At 58.3% G+C, this 24,468-nt stretch overlaps 1 protein-coding gene across 5 annotated transcripts; it reads right to left on the bottom strand.

Annotated features, from left to right (window-relative positions):
• Positions 1-23,568, bottom strand: KCNT1 (potassium sodium-activated channel subfamily T member 1). 5 transcript variants are annotated; one of them, XM_084299035.1, is made up of 31 exons: positions 23,471-23,568; positions 20,630-20,709; positions 19,900-19,999; positions 19,056-19,112; positions 18,695-18,743; positions 18,470-18,529; positions 17,816-17,890; positions 17,547-17,630; positions 17,071-17,165; positions 16,576-16,756; positions 16,218-16,382; positions 15,587-15,723; positions 15,216-15,279; positions 15,019-15,127; positions 14,487-14,595; positions 13,640-13,789; positions 13,242-13,480; positions 12,116-12,326; positions 11,514-11,619; positions 11,262-11,434; positions 10,986-11,057; positions 10,556-10,690; positions 10,238-10,349; positions 9,724-9,825; positions 9,542-9,625; positions 9,015-9,143; positions 8,720-8,740; positions 7,610-7,913; positions 6,144-6,206; positions 3,613-3,697; positions 1-3,513 (listed from the first exon to the last, which is right to left on the bottom strand). In XM_084299035.1, exons 1-31 carry the CDS (start codon positions 23,509-23,511, stop codon positions 3,393-3,395), a joined length of 3,513 nt encoding a protein of 1,170 aa, XP_084155161.1. In that variant the 5' UTR covers positions 23,512-23,568; the 3' UTR covers positions 1-3,392. The 5 variants fall into 5 exon arrangements, with proteins under 5 accessions (XP_084155161.1, XP_084155162.1, XP_084155160.1 ...); XM_084299036.1 differs by having other exon boundaries at positions 7,610-7,889; positions 12,116-12,332; XM_084299034.1 differs by having other exon boundaries at positions 7,610-7,907; positions 12,116-12,332.
• Between the last annotated feature and the right edge of the window lie 900 nt (positions 23,569-24,468).

Below are 24,468 nucleotides of genomic sequence, written 5' to 3' on the forward strand. Positions count from 1 at the left end.
GAAATGTGAAGCATCTTCACAATAATTGTACAAAAACATCTCCAGTTGGCTGTCTACAGTGCATCCCAGAAGAACATGTCACAAAATTAGGTCTCAGAGAGGGAAAGAGGTGATTTTTATCTGCCATGGCTGATAAAAACCCATGCACGAGCTGACCTTGAGAGATGACAGGTCCCTCACTCGGGAAATGAAAACGTGTTTAGATAGGCTGAAGTAAAAAGGGGGTTAACGGGAGATAAATATATCCTAACAGTTGTTTGAATACTTGGTTTTGCTTTAATGCATGATATATGGATTTAGTCCATATTTGGAGGATGAAGCTGTTAGTGGACGTGTAACATGCAACGGGGTCATTTGCCAGTAAACCCAAAATATCGCACCCACTCGGCTCCTGCCTAGTCCTGTCTCCCCAGGGCCTTTTTGTGTCTGCATCAAAGCACAAATATTTCCTTCAGAAAGTTTCATTTTTCTAAGTTTTTTCCCTAGCACTGGGAGCAATAGCAGGGCCTTTCCTCTCCCACAGAAGCTGCAGCAGGGACGAGCTGCCTTGGGGTGCCCACAGCTCTCGTGGGACCCCAGGTGGCCCCAGGATTTAGGATTGCTTTCTGACACCCCAGGTGGGGTAAAGCCCCACATCTGCAGCCAACCACACCGTGTGCTCTGTGTTTGGTTATCCTTTCCAGCTGGTCTTTCTCCAAAGCTGTGCCACCTGTGACAACCTGCAGGGACTGGGCTGAGCTGTTCCCAGGCTGATCCCTCGGAACATCATCAATAGTTAACCCATTTTTTCACGAGGTAAACTGGAAAAAAATGAGAATATCCTCCTGATTTAGACATATATATATATAACGTATATATATATATATCTGTATTGTGGTGAGTTATGGCTTAGCCACTGGGTTTAAGCAAAACTGGCATGCCATCACACCATGCACCCTACCTCCTTAGTGCTTCTTCTGCAGCACCAGAGCACACAAACCCCACTGAAGGGTGGGAATTCATCAGTGCTTGCCCCTCTACGACAGCCCTTTTATAAGCAGAAACAACTCGTTTTGATGCATCAGTGTTTCCAGGACCGTTACAAAAATAAATATTCTTGTTTTTACATTAGTATTGTAACCGAGTCTAAAGAATTAGAAAAAAATTAAACATTTGTTCTCAGACTTGCATCGACCACAGGTAAGTATCTACAGGATTTTTTTTTTTAAACATCCCATTAGAATGTCAGCTATAAATTTACACCATAGAAATAATGTATGCAAAATGAGTAGGATTTATACACGCAGCTTTTTCTCATTAAATACACGTATTTATACATTAAACAGAAGCATCATCGGCGGCGCACAGGCACAGCGAGGGCGGCTGTCTCGGCACGCTCACGAAGCCCCTGCAGCCTCCCCCGCCGTGCTAGGAGGGTTTAAGGACGGTTGATGTGGCTGAGCCTGGGACCGTGGGGCTGTGGGTGCCCCACACAGCTCTGCTGAGCTGACCGGGGGCGTTTGGCCCTGCACACACCGCAGTGGGGCCGGGACGGGCCCTTTGAGGGGGGCAGCACGTGGAGCATCACATCGCCCACGCCGTGTTTTGGTTCTGGAGCTCTGCTTTGCGCCGCTGTCCCCATGGCTAAGCAGGGCTGGAAACTCTCCGGGCTCTTCCCCAGGCTCACCCAACCACACTAGCACGTGGAGCGGTGGTAGCAGAGCATCGTGAGGCTCGCGTGGTGCAGCCCCCTCGTGCTGCTGTCCCCCAGCTGCTCTCCCCCTTCAGCCTGCCAAAACTTTTCAGATTTTTTGGCATGACAAGGTACAAATGCAAATAAATAAAACATGTGTCTGCCGGAGCCAACAAGATCAAAAATAGATAAAAACAAACGAACAAACAAAAAAATGTGAAAAGCATCAGAAATGGTTCTGTCTGTGCCCACGTCTAAGCGCAGGGGAAGGGGCAGGACTGCCTGGCTGCAGGTCGTGCAGGGTCTCCTGGCCAGCAAACCAGCAAAAAATTAGGATTACAAAAAGACCAAGCCCAGAGCCCGTCCAACCATCAGCCTGCAGAAGCTGTACAGACTACCAGCTGGCCTTTTTTTCCTCCCAAAGGCCTCCAAGAGCTTCCATGGGACTGGACTTTTCCTCCTGCTTCAGGTGCCACAAAGGTCTGTCCTGTCTCAACCCACTTGGTGAGGTGCCGCAGTTTTTAACAGGTTTTTGTAAACAGCTTTGATTGTGTGTCATAGAGAAGGACTGGCAGATGGTAACAGCAAAATCCCACCCGCCTGGCAGCGTCTGGGGTGCTGCCGGGATGGCACGGCCACATTGTGCTTTACAGGCTTCTCAGCCAAAAAAAAAAATAAAATAAAACAAAATAAAAATCACATTTAAGTTTTAACATATGAATGTAGAAGTATATAAAGTTACCAACTCGGTTATTTACTTGGCAGTCAAAGAAAACCTTTACACGTCAACATTGTAAAGTGTGCAAAAATAGATGGAAAATACATCTCCTGTTCTGCTGCAGAGGTCTGTGCCGCTCAGCCGGGGCGGGCGGTGAGGCCGGGCTGTGCGTCCACGCACCGCCACCACGGGCAGGAGCCGCTGGCACACGGGGTCTGGGTCGGGTACAAACAGCACTGCGAGGAGCCAGGAAGGGGGCGAGGGGAAGGGGCAGCATGGGGACACGTCCCTGCCCTCGGTGCCTTTGGTGCTGAGCCCCAGGAGTGGTGGCCAGTGCCAGCGCCGCGTCCCTGTGCGCCCTGCCCAGAGCCACCACGACACCCGGCGTGGCAGCTGCTGGAGCCAGGGTTTGGCTATGCCTGGGCACATGCGACAAGGCCCGTGGCAGACGTCTGGCATGGCTTTGGGTCCGTTTTTGTCTTTTTGGTGTGGTTTGGTTTCTGGAGATGCCGCCAGGGCGCTGCAGGGGGCTGCACCGTACTGCCCCGTCCTCCCCAGTGCCTCCGCGCAGCTCCCGGCAGCCCCAGAAAGCTGACGGGGAAAACTGGGGTGAAAGAGCCACATTTTGGGTATCCCTCGGGGATGTCAGGTGAAAGAGGAGCAGGATGAGCACAGCGTGGCTTCTCTTGTATCAGCGGTGCCCCAGAAATTGCAAACGACCTGCATCCTCCTGCTGAGCAGCCTCAGTTGTGGTTTCGGACACATCCCGCCAGCACCAGCGAAGACGTTCTCACTAGTTGCGGTATTCATAGAAAATGTTAAAAACACCCACGTGGGTGACTGCCGGCTGTCTGTCTGTCCGTCTGTCCCGTCCCTCCAGGGCATTTCACAGCCAGGCTGGGCATCGCCTGGCCCCAGCACGGGGCAGCAGCCTTCCTTCCTTCTTTCCTTCTTTCCTTCCCTTCTCTTCCTTTCCCTTCGCCCCCGGCCCCGGGGATGTGCTCAGAGCTGGGTCTCGTCCCGCGTCTCGGGGTTGCAGGGGCCCAGCTTGTTGCTGCAGCTGCTCTTGCGGCTGTGCCCATCGTTGGCCACGTGCGCCAGCGGGTCCGAGCGGATCAGGTACCTGTGGGGCAGAAACCAGGCACGCTGCAGGGCTGCACCCCAGCCCCGCGCGTGGAGACCCCAGTTTGGGGTTGGACTGGGGTCTGTGGGTGGTACCTACACGATGTCGTTGAGCTCCAGCCGCGTGTCCGGGGGTGGATTGATCAGGACGTAGGACAAGGTGTTCTGGTGGTCGTTCATCTCGTCTGCCAGGAGAGGGAAGGGGATGGTGAGGGTGAGTGGGGTTGGCACTGTGCCCTGGTGGATGTGCCAACGGGCACCCCGATGGATGCCCCAATGGATGCTCCAATGGACGCCCCAATAGACGTCCCAATGGATGCCCCAATGGACATCCCAACTGACACCCAGAGAACAATCTGGCAGCCCCCACAGCCCCCTGCAGCATCCCCAGCTCAGCGGGGTCGCAGCCAGTCCCCAGGACAGCACGCCGGTCCCTTTGCAGGGCCGTGCCACCGCAGCAGGGCGAGCACCAGGAGCACTGCCACCACCTCCTCCCGTGCCCCACAGCCACTCCCCAGCCAGGGGACTCGCAGACTCTTCACTTAAAAATCCCGCCCCAGGAGAAATAAATAAAGGTGTCTTACCTTGTTTTAGTGCAAAGAAAGGAAAGACGTTAGTTCTGCCGCGTTAGGTACAGCGCGACGCCTCCAAGCACCTGCCCACGGGGGTCACCTCCAAGCACCCCCCACCCCGCCCCAGGGCCACGACAACGGTTTGCCACCTCCTTCCCTCGCTGAACTGCTGAATTTGTCACCCTCCAGCAACAGCACTAAGCTCAGCCATCGCTCCCTGCTCCTGCCCGGGGGACACGGCCGCCATGTGTCCCCTCCTTTGGGGATGGCCCTAAGGCACGGAGCCGCCGCGACGCCAGCCCGAGCACGCGGGGCCCTTCGCTACCAAACAAGATCATGGGGAGGGGGGGGAGCAGGCACCAGGGAGGGGCAGGGGACACAAGTAGCAGCGGGAGCACAGCGAGGGTGTGCGATGGACAGGACGAAGGGGATGGCGGGGGACAGACGGGTGCTGGGGAGGCGGGATGAGCGCGGCGGGACACGGGCTCGCTGCAAGGCTGCTCACCGGGATGCCGGCACGGGTGGCTCTGCATGACCCCCCCCCTCCCCGAGCAGCACTGGTGGGGCAACGGGACACATCGAGCTCCACGGGGCACCTGCTTGGTGGTGCACGGTGGGCAAGGAGCAGATTGAGCCCAGGCTGAAACCTCCAGCACAGGGCGGGCAGGGGAAATGGGAAGGGTTCCCCTTCATGGACCCCCCCCCTTCTGTTTTTTGCTGCTCACCCCCTCCCCAGGGGCCACTTTTGCTGCTCTCACCGGTCCCACCAGCGCTGAGAGCCCTCGGCCGTCCCAGTGCTCAGCCTTACAGCGAGGCAGGGATGGGGAATGGCGACGCTGGGGCGCACACAGAGCGCGGGACCCGCGGGGTGCGCCGTGACGGGGGTCCCCAGGGCACTGCAGGTTCTCCTGCGCCATGGAAGCACCTTTTCCTGCCCCCCCCCCCCCACCCCCATGCAGCGCTGCCAAACCCACCACGTATATTGCCACAGTGTCCCCTGCACCCAGGCAGGGCTCAGCCCATCGGCACCCTTAGGTAGGATTTTGGGGAGGGGGGGGGGGGGGTCTGCAGCTCCTGCTCCCACGCTAGCGACGCGCCCGCTGCAGACGGGTGCTGGTGGGGGTGGCTCCCGGGTGGGCTCCCGGTGCCAGGACCCCGCAGCGTGGCTCACGGAGCCAAAACGCTGCCGAGGGAGGGGGGGGAAAGCAGCGAGGTCTGAGCTCCGCAGAGCAGCTGGCAATATACCGAGTTGGCGCGGGGCTTCCATGAGCCACGGCTGGGCTGGTTCTCTGGTGATGGACACGGTTGATAGGAAAATGCCAACTTTTCACCTTAAGCATGGGCTAGCGAAGCCTAAAACATGGATCAATTGGGCTGTGGCTGACCTCTAGGCTCTCCTGAGCCCCGCTGTGTGAAGCCGTGTGCCGAGCACGAGCCCCGCAGCGCCGAGCCGCCCGCGGCAGGGCTGGGACCACATGGCTGCCCCACGACCCTTCCCTCCCAGCCCCGAGCTGAGCCCGGGGCAACTGCTGGGACCTACGGGCTGCCAAACTCAGCGTTCTCCCAAACAAAAACCTGGGATGAAGCAGGGCTTTCCAAACCCTACAGAGCCATGGAGCTCGCAGTGAGATGTAGGCAGCACGGAGGCGAGCGGCCGCACTCTGCCGTCCCGCTCCATCCCCAGCGCGCGTGGCGCTGGTTTGCCCACCAGGATCCCAAAATCCCCTCCTAGAATTGTCTCTGGTTTTACTGATCAACACCAACTCGCAGAGCACTGCGAGGAGGTGGCTGTTAGAGACAGCAGCGGGCTGTGGTTCCTTGCATGAATTGGGCTAGGGAAGTTGTGCTGTTTGTCTCCTGACTGCACAGAGCCTTGCGTCCACCCCGCAAGCTGCAGGACGGTCTCTGGTTTTCCACCTCCACCCAACAACTGAGCGTGTGAAAGGCTCGAATATCTAAGGTGAAAAACGGCAAGGGTGTGGATTGGGCTTAGCTGGCATGATCTTGTTGGACGCTGTACGCCGTGAGTCACGCGTGACTCCCAGGGAAAGAGCATTACCTTGCAAATATCCCAGGTTTACCCGATTCATCACATCACTGGCTGTTAAATTTGCTACATCCTCTACAGAACATACAGGGAAAGGCACAGACATAAACAGAGAGAGAGAGAGAGGTCAGCAAGCCATGATTCGGCAAATATTAGAGACGAGCTCCTGCACTTCAGCAATTAAATGAGCAAAAAGACCAAGGCAGGGGAGAGCAGGCACAGCAAGGTGTTCTTCCAAAACGCCACGGCGTCCAGGCTGGCAGGCGACACACCGTGTCCCTGCACTGTCCCGGGGTGGCCGGGGAGCTTTCCATCCCCACCATCGGCCCTTCCCTGCCGTGCTTTCTGCAGGGCCAGGGCTGCGGGGCAGCGTTTCAGGCAGCGAGTGCCATCAGCCGTGCTGCAGGCCCTGAAGCAGAGCCCTGAAGGGAGCTGGGAGGCTCCCGGGATGAGCTGCGGGAGCTTTCGGGGACCAGCTGGGGACAAAAAGAGGCGAATGCTGCGCTGCGAGCTGCACCCACCTGTCCCCACTGCTCCCCCAGGGCGGGGAGGCACCCAGCGCTCAGCACCCAGCGCTCAGCACCCAGTGCCCAGCACCCAGCGCTGCAGAGCCCCGCAGTCCTTCACGTTGCCTCTCCCCACCCTCACGGCCTGCAGGCTGCGAGGATCAGCCAGCAGCAAAACCCCGGGGTTTGGCCCCGGCTCGGCGCCGTGCGCGGGGGCCTGGCCGTGGCGATGGAAGCTCGTCCAGCATGGAGCAGACAGGCAGCAGCACAGGATGGTCTCAAAGGAAAAGAGAGGACGAAACGAACCAAGAAAGCCGCGGGGTGAGGGCTTCGTCGGGACCGGGGGCCGGGGATTTCCCCCCTCCCGGGGAGGCAGACAGGCTCCAGCAGCAGTGCTGGGGGGCAGACCCCACGAGGAAGGCGGCTGCACAGAGGGACCCTGCGCGCTGACGACACCACGAAGCCGCACGCACAGCGACACACACACACTGCGGTCACACGCAATGAAGCAAAGCCTTCGGCCCTGCCGCTACCGAAACCCCCGCTGAGGATATTTGGTGAAGGAGGCCGAGCTCACACCCACACCGGGGGCCTTGCACCAGCCCACAGGGGGGTCACCTCTCCCTGAAGTGCTACGGGGCGGGACCCTCGGGTTTTGCTGAATTGAGGGCAGTGGGTTTGGTGTCCTTAACACCATTTCTACCAGGCCTAACGCTGAGCCAACCTGGGCTCTGCGTTACAGGCTGCCCGGTGCCCCCCCATCCATCCAGTGACTCAGATCCCAACTGGGACTGTCCCAGGAATGGTGGTCACTGCCTGGAGCACTGCGTCACTGCGTGCTCGCCCACCCCAAGGGACGGGACTGCAAATGGAGATGGCCCAGGTCCCATCCAAAGGGCTTGGGCACGTTGGATTACCTGCAGAGCCCACGGGGCGCGCCGCTGCGGGGAAGCGCGACCGAGCGGCACTTACCGTACCCGGTGGTGGGCAGGCCCAGGTGCTTCATGCGGTTTTTGACGAGCTCCGACAGCTCCTGCCTCTCCGAGCGCCGGTACAGGCTGAGGCGCTGCTGGCTGATCCACTCGGCCGTCTTGCTGGAGTGCTTGTTGCCTTTCCTGCTCAGCCGGCGCGCCCACTGCATGCTCTTGCGCCGCAGCAGCGGGTGCTCGGACTGGTCGCTGGAGCACGAGTTCCTGTGGTGGCTCGTCTTGATGCCCCAGTGCTCCTTCACGTCCTTCGTGTCCTCGCAGTCCTCAACATTGATGGAGATCTGTGACTGGAAGCCCGGCAGGTGACGGGGGGAGCAGGGTGACGGAGCACCCAGGGGCACGTGCGGGGGCTGCTGCCTCCCGGCCCACCCCGCACCACGGGACCCGTCCTCGGGACGGAGCCTGCCTCGGGAACGGCTGCTTTATAGCACCCTGGCCATGTAAGAAGAGCCAGTCCTGTCTCCGACAGGGTAGGACATCTCCGGTGGGCTGGGATCCCACCTCCATGCTCCTCCAGCACATCATCTCCGTGCTGCTAAAGCTGCCTGGGCAGCAGGTTTGGGGTAAGCTCTCCAGAGCACCATCGGCCATGGGGCATAACGGGCACCTGGTATCTGCTAGCACAATTCTCCCTTGGCTGCCTAAGTGGCAGAATTGCCCTCGTCTTCCTCTCTGACATCTTGCAGCAGATGCACTGCCACGTCTGACACAGAAAGCCCCGCTGGTAAGCACTAATTTTCGAATAAAGTGGATTAAAGCACCTCTAAGAACGAACAGGATCGCATTTAATTAAATGTCAACGTTCAGCTCCCTGCAGCTGCTTCTACAAAGCTCAAAACCAAAGGTATTCACAGCGGGGCCAGGCTCGCTCCTGCTCCCCATGCTGCGTAATTACACCTCCTGGCTGCCGGGGCCGTGCCGGAGCTGCAGGAGGGGCTCAAAGCAAGGGGGGGCTCCAGGTACACACAAACCAGCCCCAAAAATGCCCACGGAGCAGTGCCCGTGTTGTGGGGAGCCTGGCAGAGCTGATAATCCCAAGGGAATTCCCCACCACCGACCTAGTGCCCGAAGACTGGGAGCAAATGGTACTCACCTGCGCTCTGATGTCATGGGGCTGCAATTGGGGAAAAAAGAGGGGAAAGATGGGTCAGCACAGGAAATGGGCAGCCCTGCTGTGCAGCATCCCCTGGCCCTTGGGAATTTAATGACATGATGAGCTGGATTGCTGATAAAGCAATCCCTGCTTGGCTGCAGGCACCTCTTTGAGGAGCATCTCTCCCAGCTATGAGCATTTGCCCCGAGCTGGCCCCAGGAGCCAGGAAATGCCCCCCAGTTGTGGATGGGGCCAGGACCACCCCCGGCCCCTTCCTGCACCCACTGCCCCTTGCCTCGGAGGTGGCGAACATGTGCGACTCCGTGCGGTAGATGCCGATGGGAATCTCCGCGCTGGAGGAGCAGAGCTTCTGGAAGAGGCGGCCGTACGTCCGGATCCACAGGTCATCCTCCGTGATCTTCATCTGAGCAGCAGAGCACAAACAGCGACCACCATCAGCACCTGGGGCCACCTCTGGGCTTCCCCTGAAGGAAGCCAGACCCGAAAGGAAGCCCCAAAAACATCAGAGGCAGCTCCCGTCCGAAAGGAGGACGTACGGCTGTGGGGCTTGGGACATGGCTCAGAGGTGGACATGGCCGTGTTAGGAGGTGGTTGGACTTGGGGCTCTTCTGGGTCTATTCCAACCTAAATGATCCTCTGCTTGTATGATTTTGGGGCTCTGGGAGCCCTGAGATTGCCCACACATGATGCCAGGAGTGATGAGCTGCCCCGTTCTGCCCCATTCTGCTCAATTTTGCCTCTCTCCCTGCTCCCCCACAAGGGGACCCCCCCCATGCCCACACACGCAGCCTTGGTGCCTACCGCACAGAGGTAGCCGGAGCCCGGCGTGGTGTCGAGGCCCAGCAGCAGCCTGGTGATGGTGATCATGTAGTCCTTCACGAACGACTGCGGGGAGACGTTTGGGCAAGAAGACGGGGAAAAGGTTTGCAGGGGCACTTTGGGGGACGCGCTGTCCCCCGCCGCCGAGCTCCCGCGGCACTCACCTGGTAGAGCAGCGTGTCCAGCATGCTGATGCTGAAGACCCGGCCGGCCGCGAAGGGCAGGCGGAACATGAAGGCCAGGTTGGAGCCGTTCTCGCGCTCTTTCTGGAAGCAGAAAGGGTCTGGGGAGCACCCTTGGTGGGATTTTGTTCCCCATCCTCCTGGGGTATTAAGCAAAGCAAAACCCCGCGGCCTCCCCCATGTGTGGTGCGAATGGGAGGGCACCAGATGAGTGACTCTGGGGGTGCCAGCAGGGAGGCAGGGAAGCATCCCTCATGCTGGGTGAAAGAGGGATTTTCTCCATGGAAACGTGTGAGACATCATCAGCGGTTTGTTTTTTTTTTGGACACAGGCTGGATGTGGTGCTTTCAGGTGCCTTGGGGTGCGGTTTACGGGAATTTCCCCCTTGCCAGAAGCCCTCAGCACAGTCACTGAGCTGAAGGAGGAGCCCAGAGGCCACTGCTCAGTGTCACTGCGCCCAGCACTGCCTTCCCTGGAAGTGAAAGCTTTCCCTTACCTTTTCTAGCTTGGAAAGGGCTAAGGAGTAACTGTCCTTCGCTCTGAACTGCATGAACCTCATGTTGGAGGGGTGGGTCAGCTCCGTGATGATGCTGAGGCTGGGGAAGAGCCTGTGATGGGAAGAGACCTGTGGTCCAGCAGCCGCCTCAGAAGCGAGGGACTGCGTGTGTGCACAGCCCGAGGAAAACCCAAACCTCCCCCGTGCCCTTCTGAGATCAGACCTAGTGGGATAGATTTGTATTTTCCCAGTGCTGCTGTAACCTCTCCCCACAGCACCTGCACCCCTTGGGCTTGACTGTGTCTGCCTTCCCCTCACCTGAACATGGTCTGGACATTGACAATCGTCTTGGCATCGGCCATGTAGTCCTCCTCTGCGCTCATCGTGCTCTCCTTGTCCACCACCACCAGGTTGTCGGCGTAGATGATGCCACACTGCAGCAAGCTGTCCAGGCTGGGCAGTCCCCAAAGAGAAGAGCGCGGGGTCAGCCCTTGGGAAGGACACAGGGAGGCAGCGCGCTGCGACGCGCACCCAGCCGCCTCCTCGCCACCAGCACCCAGCTACCAGCCTCACTCCACAACCCAAAAAGCCCACAGCGGGGTCAGCTCTGTGGCAGCCGACCCACGGGATGGGAGGGTGAGGGGCTGGGGGGACATCTCCCCCCTGGCATGCGGGTGTTAGGACTGGGTAAACGCGGTGCCTTTAGACAGCAACACAATTAACAACGGCCACGGGCAGAAACACCTACTTATCGATCGTGCCTTCCATGTAGTAAACCATGGGGAAACAGCAGATGGCTTCCAGAAAGTGGTGCTCTGGCCTGCAGGGAGAGCAACAGAAAGCAAAGGGGTCAGCAGCTCCATGGAGTTGCACACAGCCGCATCCCCACCACTGTCCGAGGGGCACCCTGGCAGTGCCGCTGCCTTCCCTGCCCCACTGCTCTGTCCCCACATGCTGTGAAATGCCCCCATTAACACAGGGAAGGGCTCGGTGCAATGGAAAGCATCTGCAGAGAAGTACTTGCTTGTTGTCCAGAAGCAACACAATCGGGTTTAACTCTTTGCGGGACCGGTAGTACGCACGAAGGGGGACGATGAAGTTATACAGCCCGTTCCCGGCGGTCTCTGCCGACACGATGATCAGCTTGTTCTTAAACCCATAGGCCTTGGCGTCTTCGAAGCTGTTGTGCTTGCAGCCCTGTGGGGAGGGGAGGCAGCTCGGGGACCCGTGGCAGCCCCCGGCCGTCACCCGCCTCAGCCCCAGCGCTGCCGCTCACCTTGTCCAGCCTCAGGCAGCAGAACGGGGCCTTCTCGGGTAAAAGGTGGCACAGGGTCGGCGAGCTCCCAATGTAGGGGGAGTTCGGTGGGTAGCCTTTCACATACCTGCAGAAGAAATTGCAGAACTATAAGGACACGGGGAAAGTTTCTGCGTATACAGCACTCAGACCTTTGGAAAAACGTTTAGTCACAGACCCAGGACTCGAACACATCAGTGGCAAATGTTTTGCAAAACTCTCCTGTATCAGACAGAAATGTCCAAACCATGTACTTAGGAACGATTTTTGTTATGCAAAGGGTCCTGAGATTGCAAATAGGCAACGTTCCCAGCACTAGCAGAGAACACAGCAGGTAGGAGCCTGGCTCAAGGGAGACAGGACAGTGAACTACAGGAGAGGAGGGGGACGCTAAGCCATACAAGGAAGCAAAGACCTCACGGCCCAGTTTTAGATTTGGTTTTGGTTAACAGCTCTTAAGAAATCATAATGTGCATGTCTGATTAACCAGAAGCAGCAATTTTCACTTAAAGATGGGCACGAATTAAAAAGCGTCTGTGCCTCTCTGCAACGAGGGACGGCGCGACCGAACGCGGGCAACTCACTCCACCACCGCCGAGCCCTCCTCATCCGACTGCGTCATCTCGTCCTCCGACTGGTCGCTGAGCAGGTCGCAGGGCAGCAGGGACGAGGTGTCGGCCAGCTCGAGGACGGGCGCGATGCTGGGCCGCCGGGTGCCCGAGCCGTTCTCCGCCGGCAGTGCCAGCTTGCTGCTGTTGGCGGGGCGGCACTCGGTGTTCTGCAGGTCCATGGCCACTGTACCTGGACGCGGCGGGGAGGGAAGCACAGCGCGCTCTATGAGGAGGGGAAGGGAGCTGAGACAGCACAGCATCCAGCCCGTCAGCCCTGGGGGGACCACGCACCGCACCCGCCCAAGACCTTCAACATGGACCAGAAAAGCTGGATGACCCCATGCTCCAGCACCTCCTAAAAACCAGACGTATTTATGGAGTATTAATCACAGCCATCAAGGTTTTGGCCTCAGTTGGAAACTGCAGCCAAGGCTGTCTTCTAAATCTTCACCAAATAGTTACTTTCAGATGGGTGTGAAAGCCGGGAGCTCCACAGCAAGCCAAGCACAGGGCTGGGTGCCCTCCTCCCCCAGCAGCCGTGGGGCTGGACCCGCTCGCCCTTGGGCAATTTCTCTCTCATTGCACTTTCTGAAAAAGTCCCTCTGCGAACAAGCCAAACAAGCCACCTAATGAGAACATTGACGAGCGCTGCTCAGCAAAGTGCTCTGCGGCTTGCTGTGGGATAATCATGCAAATTGCTGCTCATGAATATAAATGCATGAATTATTTGCCTGAAGTACAATGTGCTACTGCAGCGCAGCCTCTCCGGACAACCCCACAACTTGGTCTTCCCAGCTGCAGGCTGGGAGCAATGACTCATGGCGTTTTTTATTTGGGAAACTGCACCACTCGCTGCAGAGCAAACCACGCTGGTTGTGAATCATAAACATGATTTAGGAGGAGGCCAACAGCATTCATTCTTCCAGCCAGGACGCGGGGGATTTCTGCAAATATCCTTAATGGGAATGGATATCACGAGCTCTAATGGTGACTTTTGGGCTTGCTGAGAGCACCCAGGACACGAGGAGCAGGGACCTGTGTGTGTTTTGCTGATGGGGTGATCTGGGAGGGGATGGAGAAGGGGGCCCCGTGGACTCACCCATGCTGGCGATGATGCTGTGCACAGGCAGGCGGGACGGGCCGTCGTAGGTGCCCCTGCCCGCAAAGCCCTTCTTCTTCTGCTTCTCCTCCTGCTTGAAGATGAAGGCAGAGTTCTCCTCCTTGGTGATGTTGATGTAGAAGCAGGTGTCGGACGCGGCCATGATGTGCCGCGGGCCGGGGTTCAGCAGGATGCTCTTGTTCTCCTCCCTCCGGATGCCGATCAGGCAGACACCGTACCTGCGATGGGAGCGTGGTGCGGGCGTTCAAAGCCAGAGAAACATCCCTTCAAAGGGCCTCGTCCCTGCAGAAGGGACCTCAAAGCACCCTCCAGCCCCAGTGCTGCTCCCAGCACCTTGTCCCTGACCCCAGCTCTGCCCGCTGCCCCCCGGTCCTCACTTCTTGTGTGCGTGGAAGGCGGCGTAGGTGAAGCTCTTCCCCTCGTACTCCATGAAGAACTTGCTGTCGCCCATGCGGATGTGGTAGACCTCATTGCCTGAGCAGCGCCCGTACATCCTCTGCCACTGCTCCGGGGACTCCTGGCCCTCCCTGCAAGCACAGAGCCGTGTGCCGGGACAGGGCCACAGCCAGAGCACCCAGGGGTGCTGAGGCTGCCACCCGGTCCAACAGCGGGGAGGTGGCGGCGATGAGCTGTCAGCGCTTCCAGGCCGAGGCTGAGCTCATTTAGATTTCCGACTTTAAGTGCCTTTTTATTTAATGAGGGCTCCCAGGGGAGCGGCGGAGGCAGGGCTGAGAGCCAGTGTTGGCAAACAGCTCAGAGCATGGGGCGAGAAGCTCTGGGAAGGATGTTTTGGAACGCTGTGATTTCACTTTAACAAAGCACAGCAAGTCCTGGCTCTGCTAAGGGGCAAGGGGCCCGCGCCAGGGCCCACCTAGCTGCTTCCAGCTGCACTTTGTGCAGTCCCACAGAACAACCCGCAGGCTCCAGCCTCGCGGTTGGTAAATCAAGCTTCCTGCCAGCGGGAGCAGCTCAGTACAAACAAGATGTTTTATTCTTGGCCTCCAGCAAGGCAATGTGCATAGGAACAACCAGGCTGTGTGCCCCGGGCTGCCACCAAAGGCAGTGCCCCCATTACCTCCCACCAGTAATTGCTGGCTGGAAGGAAAAGACTCCGGGCTGCAACTCGGGTGGTGTTTTGCCAGGACAGGAGCCCCGGGGGCACAGACAGGGTGCTGCCTGTGCCATGGGTGCCCAGTCCCCCCACCCTACGTGGGCAGCACTCACTGGCCGCGGGAGGTGTGCACCAGCAGCGTGATGAGCGTGGAGGTGGCGGGGCAGACACAGTTGAGAGCCAGCATGGCGTACTTGCACTCCTCCTCACAGACAACGTGATCTACAAGGAAGAAGAGTTTAGGGGTAGGGGTAGGGGAAGGGGTAGGGCTAGGGCTAGGGGGTTAGGGTTAGGGGGTTAGGGCTAGGGCTAGGGCACCGGGTGCCTCTGCTTCTGTTGCCTGGAGATTTCGGGGTGGCAAACCCAAGCAGCTCGCGCTGCCCTGGGACATGTCAAGGAGGGCAGAGAGGTGTCGGGGTCTGGAGAGCACACTGTGGTGGTGGAGGGGGACAGGGGAACATGCTGAACCTCCAGACAGGATGGGGACCCACGGCCCTCCCTACATACACCTCCCTCCCTCCTCTACTCTGAACCCCTGACCTGCAAACCCACCCCTCATGGGCTCTGAAGACATGGGATCACCCCTGGAAACATCAACTGCTCCCAAAAAGATCCAGCTTGGGGAGGACAGCCCCGCAAACTCACCGGCAAACTTTACATGAAACTTGTTCTCCGGCTTTAAGATCTGAACATAGAGAGGGCAGTTTGGAGCAAAATCTTTCACAGCCCAGGCTCTCAGGATGGTCTGGTGGTCCTAATAGAAGAGCAAAGCACGGGCTACCTCCTGGCTGCTTATTTCCCCCAGCTGTTCCATGGCTAGGACAAACCACAAAGCAGCTTACCGCCGCCGTGCGGTCCACCTCGTTCCGGCTGCTGAGGATGAAGCAGGCTTCCCCGTTGTCCATCCTGCAAACAGAGAGCAGCGCCCGTGCACCACCCAGCCCGGCCACGCCGGGAGCCTGCAGGCACCACCCGGGGCGCCCGCAGAGATGTCAGCGTGGCCATCGTCACCCAGCCAGTGACACTGCGCTGGGGACGCGTGTGGCTGAATTACACCGTGCTTGCAGCCGTCCTGCATCCCCCCGAGGAATATTTCATGTTTAGGGATTAGTGGGCAGCACAGGCAGCAGCCGAGCATCCCCAGCAGCAGCGTTTTGGCCCCAGCCCTGTACCCCTCAGTGGCTGCCTGCAATCCCCCCGTCCTGCTGCTCACTTGGCTCTCATGAGGTCCTGGTCCTTCAGCGCAGAGCCCTGGAGGTAGATGACCCTCTGCGACCACAGCGGGATCTGCAGGACCCGCCGCACCTGGATGTCCATCTCCGTGGGGCACAGTATCACCACGTAGTAGTCCTGAAAGAGAGAGGCTCATGTCGCCTTGTGGGCTGGCGTCCCGCACGCCTGCAGACAGAAGTGAGCAAGATTTTTAAAACTGGGTGTATGGAATGAAGGCTGAGCATTGGTAATGAAGTGTAGGTGAGCTTTGCAAGGAAATGCCAATCTGAAGCAGCTCTGTAGTGCTGGCGCCCCGTGGAAACGGAAAGGCACAGTCATTTGCTAGAAGATTGCTAATTAAGTGGGGATATTCCAGTCAGGTAAAGCCCCTGTGGTTTTGCAGTTACTCATTCTGTTCCCGTGTCAGACTCCATCCACTGGAGACATCCTTACAGAAGTCCACCCAGGCTTCCCCACACAGAGCTGTACGGGGTCTGGCCACAAAATCAGGGCAGATCAGGCAAAACAAGAGCCAGGCTCAGTTGGTGTGGCCTGGCCATGCCCAAAACCACTGAAACCCAGCATGGGCAAAACACAGAAGCCATGAGCGTGGGCACGGGCCCAGCCCTGACCTGCAGGCGCGGGTGGGCGTAGAACTCGTTGAGGAAATCCATGAGGAGGTCGATCTTGAGGGAGCTGACGCACAGCACGACGTGCTTCTCCGTCTGGGCCCGGTGACGGCTGTAGTTGCCTCCTGACTTCTGCCGCTCCATCCACAGGTAGACGAGCTCCTCGAACTGCAAGCAAAAGCAGGGGGCTGATGTCCCAGCAGCAGGGCAGGGAGGCAGGCCGCAGTGCTTTGCTGCCTCCCAGACACGGTCTGTGGGGTGGCTCATGGCAGCAGGCAGCTGGAGGGACCCTGGGGATGTGGGGAACGTCCCCGTGTCCAGCCCAGGGTCTCTGTCCTGCCTCCCCAGCCCTGGCTCTGACCTGCAGCGGCAGCACGACCAGGGCGACGCAGATCATGATGACGACGAGGAGCTGGGAAGGCCAGATCTTTGGTGTCACGTCTCCGTAGCCCACCGTGGAAAAGGTGACGATGCAGAAGTAGAAGGACTTGAAGAGGGAGAGCTTCTCACCTGCTCTTTCCAAATGCTGGATGCCGCAGGTGCTGCAGGGGGAAGGCACAGGGCCCTTGAGCACTCATCTGAGAAGATTGCCTTCGCTGACAGGGACTCACGAGCCCCAAAGCTTCATTTCCTGTCCTCTCAGCAACTGAATTGGTATTATATGCTTCAAATCCAGACCAAAGGGATGGGAGGAAAGCCCCAGAAGCCTGATTTAGATCTAAGCACCCACCCGGAGCAGGGCTCCTTTTGGAAACCTGCCCCTGCTGTTGGCCAAGCACGGGGTAAGGGCCCTGTTAATTAGCTGGGCCTACAAATGAGCTCAGAGGCATGGTGGCGGGGGTTCAGTGACACTCACCCCGTGAAAACGAGACAGAGCAGGGTGCAGATCAGGATGAGCACTTGGTTGAACATCGCCGACTGGGTCCGCTGGATGGCTCGGTGCAGGTCATTCTGGGGACGGGACAGGAGCCTCAGCAGCAGCACAGCCACAGCCCCTGCAGCTGCCTGCAGGCTCCAGAAATGTGAAACCCTTGGCAGGGTCGGGTTTCACAGAGCCATGATGGTCAGCCCAGGGCTGAGCTGTGCCGTGGGACCAGGGGCACATGGAGCGGGTGGGCATCCCCTGCTCACACACCGAAGGGACCCAACCCGCAGCCCAGCCTCACCAGGAGGTGGCCAGCCAAGCCTCAACCCCACAAACTTCATCCCAGCACCTGAAAACCTGCCCAAAATCTGCCCTCGGGCACCTCAGTGCCAGGTTGTGGCTCAGCAGCCTTTTAGTTCCTATGGCAGAGGAGGTGGGATGCCCGGGAGGGATGTCTGGTCACTTACTATCATGTTTTCCAGGGCGTACTTGGCAAGCCAGCAGTTCAGAAAAACGGGGATGAACAAATTCCGCAGAGGAGGCCAGAATATCTAGAAAAGCAAGAGTTTCTCCCAGGCTGACTTGCAAAGGACTCGGAGCAATGGAGTTCTTTACCAAAAAAACTGCCAGCTGTAAATACTGCTTGGCCAGACACCTGCTTTTCTATATTTCAGCACCAAAACCACAGTCTGTATTAAACTTAAAGTTGCTTTAAGTGACCCCGGGGAATACACACCGTGATAATGAAGGGCACTGTGTTGATCATCTCCAGGATGAACGAAATGCGGAAAATCTGTTCCCAGATGTTCCCCTGAGGAATTAAAAGTAACAACAATTAATTAAAAAGCTTGAAAGTATGCCAAAGGCCAATTAAGATGCTCCCAGTGCCCCGGCCCCTGCTAGACGTGCGAAGGATGCTAGCGCAGGCAGGATGATGCCGCGCTTTGCCTGGCAGTTGCAGTACTGGTGCCAGACAAAACTTCCCAAAACACCCGTTTTTTTCCCAGATGGGTGGCACCTCTGTCGGTGGCTGTCCCTGACAAAAGCTGGGGACAGCAATGCTTCGTATAAGGACTGAGGCAGCAACAAACACAAACCTCTGATTCAAATAATGTGGGGGATGTTGGGGTTGAGCCTTTTCTGCCCCCAGGGACGGGAATCAGCCACCGATGGGCCCAAGCCAGAGAAATATATCCACCAGCCACACAAAACATCCAAAAACCCTCCCGAGGACTGTGAGGAGATGCCATTTGCTAAGGTCCCTGCCTTTGGCCAGCTCAGGGAGCCAGCACACCCCCATCCCCTGGGGCAGTGCCCGCTGGCAGCAGCGGGACAGACGCACGGAGGACAAGTGGCCACAGTGACCGCAGCCTCCTGGCATGGTGCTTACCTTGTAGCTGAGATAGATGAGCAGCATGGTCTCCAGGAAGCTGATCAGAGCTATGCTGACCTGCGGAGACAGACAGCAGGCACTGCTCGGGGTGTGCTCCTGCAGCCGCCCCCAGCAGCAGCTGCTGCACACCTCAGCCTCAGCCTCCCCGCTCGGTTTTCCTGCACCCGTCTGGTGCGTCGGTGGGCACCCAGCACTGTTACCTCCACGTGGCCGGGAACTCACCTGAACAGCCCACAGCGGCAGCTTTCTATCCACCCAGAAGATATGTGACCTGCAAAGAACACAGCAGATGGATCCGAACCGTAGCCTAATTAGCAGTGCCTTTACTCCTCACTGCCTGCCAGTCCGAGGCCATCTCTGACTTCATCCAAGGCAGGCTTGTTACTGGCATTGCTCCATGCAGAGCCTGAAGCCGGGTCTGACAGTCCCCGAGCTCCTGTGAGCCCACCCAGCACAGCTCCCGACCCACCAGTGACCCCAGCCCATTCCAGTCCCCTCCTCACTGGGAGGCTCCGTGCCCACCGCTGTGTCCCCGCTGTCACAGCAGAGCCAGACCCAGCACCACGAGCATCCCACAGCTCACCAGTTTATCTTCGTGGACTGGTTGAAGACTGTGTAGTTCTGCTTTTCGCATTCCCAGCTGGAACAGAAACAGAAACCCAGGGAGAGCAGTCAGTTGCACAGTGGAGGGACAGAAGGACGGACAAGGGGTGCAAGCTTTGGCTCCCCAGCTCAGGGGATGCCATCTCCAATCTGTCCTGACACTGGGAGAGGCCCTTGGACAACATCCTATGGGGTCAGGCTCGTGCTGGTGCCCATCCTGGTGGTTTCTACAGGACCCTACCTCGCCCCAGCAGTATTAAACACTTCAGTCACCCTGCCTGCTGGGTGCACTCCCACAGGCCAGCATCTGTTTTACCATGTGCATACCCAAAGGGGCTGATGTCCCCCAGCTAACAGGGGGGTGTCCCCAAATTGCAGCTGCATTAAACCTCACAAGGCTGCCTGCCCATGTCGCTCTTAATTCTCACGGAGTCGCAACCACTTTTGGGCAGTGCAGATGTCCTTGGCCGTCTGCAACCTTTACACAGAGAAAATCAAACTGCTAATTCTCATAGAGCGCCCTAGCCCTCTGAAAAAAAATAAAAATAAAAATCTGCATGTGAGATAAACAAAGCAAGGACATATTAAAAACAGGGCTCTGCCAAAACCCAGAGCAGAGCTGCTAGATGGAATCATCTGTCACCTCGGGGATCTGAATGGCAAAACGCATTTCATTCCCTAACACTTAAATGGGATTTAGCAGACGTGTGTGTCTTCAAGGGCGTCGGCATCCAGAAAACACCTGCCTGGCAATGCGCTGAGCGTGTGCCTGGGCTGTGCCCCCCAGCTTTCAGAGCCCTGGCCACAGGAAGGGTGGCACTCACCAGCCTATGCCCTCCTCCGGGTTGTCGAGCAGGACGCGGACGATGTAGAGCAGGCAGGTGAGCAGCTTCAGCGAGAAGTTGAAGAGGCGAATCCTCAGACCTGCGGTGGAGGGGGCACGGCGTGGGCAAGGCAGGGTCCCACGGCACAGCCCCATGACACAGCCCCATGGCACTGCCCCATGGCACAGCGGGGGCAGAGAAGGAGCAGACACAGAAGAGCATGGGATGGGCAGAGCCCCCTCGCTGGGCTGCGGGCAGCGTGCAGGAGGGGCGCTGAGCAAAGCCTCTCCATCCGCTCTCCCTCCCCAGCCAGCTGATCGGGTTATTACTCAAAGTGCAAGTGAGGAATTTATCACATTTTCATTAAAAACTTCCCCGTGGGCACCCTGTTGTGCCACGCTCCAGCATTTTAACGAGCCGGCAGGATGCAGGGAGGAAAGGAAAATGTGGGCTTATGAATTAATGAGCGGGCTCCCTCTGGACAGCTGATGAGAAAACAGCTTCCAACAGCATTAGTCAAGGGGCAGCTCATCTGCGGGGCCGAAGGGAGGGTGAGGGGTTTTGAGGGGCCATGGGGGTGCCCAACTCCAGCTGGGGACAGGGCAGGGGGTGGTGGCAGCCCCAGGCTGGGCACCACATCCTGGCTCAGCACCGGGGCTGGATGGGGCTGGCTGCCAGCAGATGGCAATGGTTTCTCGTCCCCACTGCCACACGAGCAGGGATCACTCACTCGACCGCTGGTTTTTGATGAAGAAGAGCTTCAGGCGCTCCTTGAAGGTGTTCTCATTCACGTAGAACTCCACCTGCACCCTGCGGGGACAGCACCCATGGTGACGGTCAGTGCGGGAGGCATGGGCAGGACCCCAGCACCCAGCCCTGGCCCCTGCAAGCTGAGTCTTCCCCGAGCCATCCCCGGCAGCCCCATTGCCCCCAGGGCAACCCAGCACCCACTGGTGGCATCCCAGTGCCCCACGGCATGGCTCCAGCTTGGGTGAAGGGCTCTGCTCTCATTCAGGTACACCAAGCTGGAGCCTGGGGGGCAAACACCTCCCCTAACGTGCACCATGCAGCTCTCTGCACCCCCTGGGATGCTGCTCTCCCCCTGGCTGTATCCCCCCAGCTCCGTCCCCCTGCCCGCTCGCAGGGCTGCAGCCAGCCAGGGCCATGTCCCACGCCCCGGCCTTACCCGTGCCGGAGCAACACTCGGCAGCGAAGCTGTTAAGAACCAAATCTGATCGAAAAGGAGGAAAATTCCCCGTGTTGCTAAGAAACCGCATTTGGCCGTTCCAGAAGAAGCCAGGAGCTGCCAGCCAGCCCTGAGCATCCCTCGGTGGCTGGTGGCGCTGGGGTGAGGTGAGGGACAGCCACCACCAGACAGGGTCAGAGCCAGAAGGAACGAGGGACCAAGCCAACCCCGCTTGTCCTGGCCCCACTGGGCACGACTGCTCCCATCCCATACACACACATGCTCCTCCAGCTCTGTCTTGCACACTCAAAACCAGAATCCAGCCCCAAATCGTTCCCGTGGGCAGGGCTGTAAGGCACACTGCCTGCTCAGTGCAGCCCGACGCTCTGCTTTAGGTTCCCAGCAGGACAGGGCCCACTCTTCAGTGCCACCGGTAATAATGGGGTCAAGTGCCAAGATTTAGCAATTTCCCCTCTCTCACTCTATTTGCTAAGCCCCTGAAACGCTGCTGTAATTACTATTTTTTAACTGCTTGGAGGTCACCAAGGCGCATTGCCAGACGAGGCACAGATCACGGGCACCAAATCACGGTGTCAGACCCCGAGTCCCCCGCCCCGTGCCTTCCACCTCCGCAGTCCCTGTGCCCACGTGGCACGGGCTGCAGCCAAACACGGCCCCGAGGACGTGATTTATGGGGCAGCAGCTGCCAGGCTCATGTGCTAGACGGGAAAACAAACCTTCACCGTGTGTGAACACCGAGCTGGGCGGGCAGGGAGCTGGGGAAGGCTCAGGAGCCCCCAGTGTTTGGACCCTGTGCTGTGATGCCAGCATTTAGCAGCTGGCTGTGCCCGCAGGAACGTGGCATCCCTTCGAGAGCTGCTCGTCAGGTTGGAGAGGCAGGCTTGTACTTTACAAGCTTCTTAGGTACAAAAAGCAAGCACATGGAGAGAAAACCATCGCCTCAGGCAAGGTAGTTGGGATAATGTTTTATAAGAGTTATCAAACTTTCAGTTGCCAAATGTGTCCCTCTGGCCCCGAAGCAACGCAAACCCCAATGCCTGCACCCCGCATGGCCAGGACAGCAGCAGAACCTCAGGGGCTGGCGGGGAGGGATGAGGAACTTTGCAAGCACAGCTCAAACACGTTAACATTAACCTTTTCCAAAGCCAGACTTTGCAAATAATTCAGCTGTGCCAGGGCATAAATCAGGCAGCTCGCAATGCCACCCACACAAGGTAATTGCTCCTTCTCCGTGTTAAAAACCCCAAAATGCCCAGCGCGGGGGGACCTCGGGGACACCACTCATCTCCCTGCCATGAGCAGCAAAAATCCCTGGGGGCAGCCAGCCGGTTAGCTGCTCTGTAGCCCTGCAGCCCACCGCAGGACTGTGAATATAAATGCTGGTGGGTAAAAGAAGTGAATGATTAGGAGAGATCTGCTTTTGATGGTGAAGTAGCCGTACACCTCCAGTAAGAATGGCAATGCAATGGGGAGAAGGAGTACTGGGAAAGCAGCTGAAATGGCCCTGGGGGGAGGTGGGTGCTGGCTGCTGCCATGGGGCAGCCCCAGTGTGAGCAGCGTGGGGCTGGGCTGGGCACTGGCTGAGTCCCACCCATGGCGAGCGAGTGGTGGCTTTACTGGGCAGCAGTCACAGGAAAGCACAACAGATCCCGCTTCCAGATGGGGATCTAATAGATCAGATCTTTTAGAGCACATCCTCTAATTTCACTATCAAGAATTCAGCTTAAAATAAAAATCAGCGTGCCCATGGCACACCCCGGCTGCGCTACCACGCTGCTCGCAGGCCCAATTCAGCATCCCAACTGCCCAGCTCACCCAAGACACTCTCCCCAGAGCCCCCATGCCCACAGCACCCAGTGAGGAGCCCCAGCCCCCCAGGACCCCCGTCTGCAGGGTTTGCACCAGATCATGCCCTCCCAGCACCCAGCAGCTCTGCGGGGCCGTGCCCTGGGGGGGCGGCAGCAGCTCAGCCCCGCCGGCCGCCCCGATAAGCATCGAGGTACAAGTTTGGTTACAAGCCCTCGCTTGGCAGTGTAATTACTGCTATTATGCACTCCATAATGCCTGAGCAATTTCATTTTCTTCGCCCGGTTATTTACTGTGCTTTATTAATCTAAGATTAGAGACAATTTGTTCTAAGGCGATGAGCTCCCGAAAAAAAAGACACAATAATTTCTTCTGAAAAGCGCAGGGTACGAGACCGAAACGGGCACAGCCCTGCTCAATGGCATTAAAACAGGCGAGGAGGAGCCCGGCCAGCTGCCAGCCCCCACCCACACCCCCCCACACAGGCCCCACGCACCCCCTACCCCACCACCAACCCACCCGTGACGGCGACAAGCACGGCTCCACGCCGGGGCTCACCCTGGGGGGCCGCGGCCGTACCCTGAGCTCCTCGTCCCCATGAGGCCCGGGGGGCACGGTGGGCACAGTGGCTCCTCTCCAGCCCCGTGGCTGACAGCTGCCTGAAAACTGAGACGGCTCCGGGAGCAGCACCCAGCAGGGACCCAGCGCCCAGCACCGCCTGGATGCTGCCCAAAATCTCGCCGCTGCTCCCCGAGGAGGGGTTTACGTGCATGGGATGCTTTGGCTCTGTTTCACGAGGATGAAAATATTTTGCTGTGATAAATGTATCATGGAATAAACGTGGCTCTTGAAAGAGAGGAAGAGGTATCAGCAGCTCTCTGCATCTCCAGTCCCTGCTCCTACACTGCAGCTGGCTGGGGAGCACCATTCTCACCCAGGGAGTGTCTCAAGACAGGGGAAGAGGTGACCAGCACATGTGGGGACACTGGGAGCCACCACAGGGAGCTGCTGGGGACAGTGCAGGGGAGATGGGCGCACGTCTGCGTGCACGTCGGGTGCATGCATCAGGTGCAATTACAGCACCTGGGCGCCTGCCAGAGCGAGACGCGCGCCGCAGGCTGCCCCCGCGCTCCGTCAGCACTAATTGAACAATTGCTCGGAGGAGGGGGTGTCGCGGCTCCGCACCGCCCGCACGGCTCAGCCCCGGGAGCAGGCAAGGCAGCGGCTTCGAAACGGAGCCCTGTGGGCTCTATTGCTCAGTGGCTTCCTCAGAATTTTCTCCGTTTACCATGGGAATAAACTGAGGAAAAAAAACAACAAGGTATCTCCTGTATTATTACAGGAGATTTGTGCCTTGTGCCCAAGGGAATGAGGCGATATTGCCAACCTCTCCGCGGCAAATTAAACACAGCTGGGCTCGGGTAATGCCACCCTGGCTCCAACAGGGAACACTACGGATTTGTTAAGATTCAGGTAAAAAGCAGGCTCCAAGCAGCTGCTTTTGGAAAGGGGCTGCCCACCAGCAAGGGCAGCTGCACCTCGTGAGGCTGGTCCTC

The sequence above is a fragment of the Netta rufina genome (assembly GCF_964035555.1).
Source record: "Netta rufina genome assembly, chromosome: 20".
Lineage (NCBI taxonomy): Eukaryota > Metazoa > Chordata > Aves > Anseriformes > Anatidae > Netta > Netta rufina.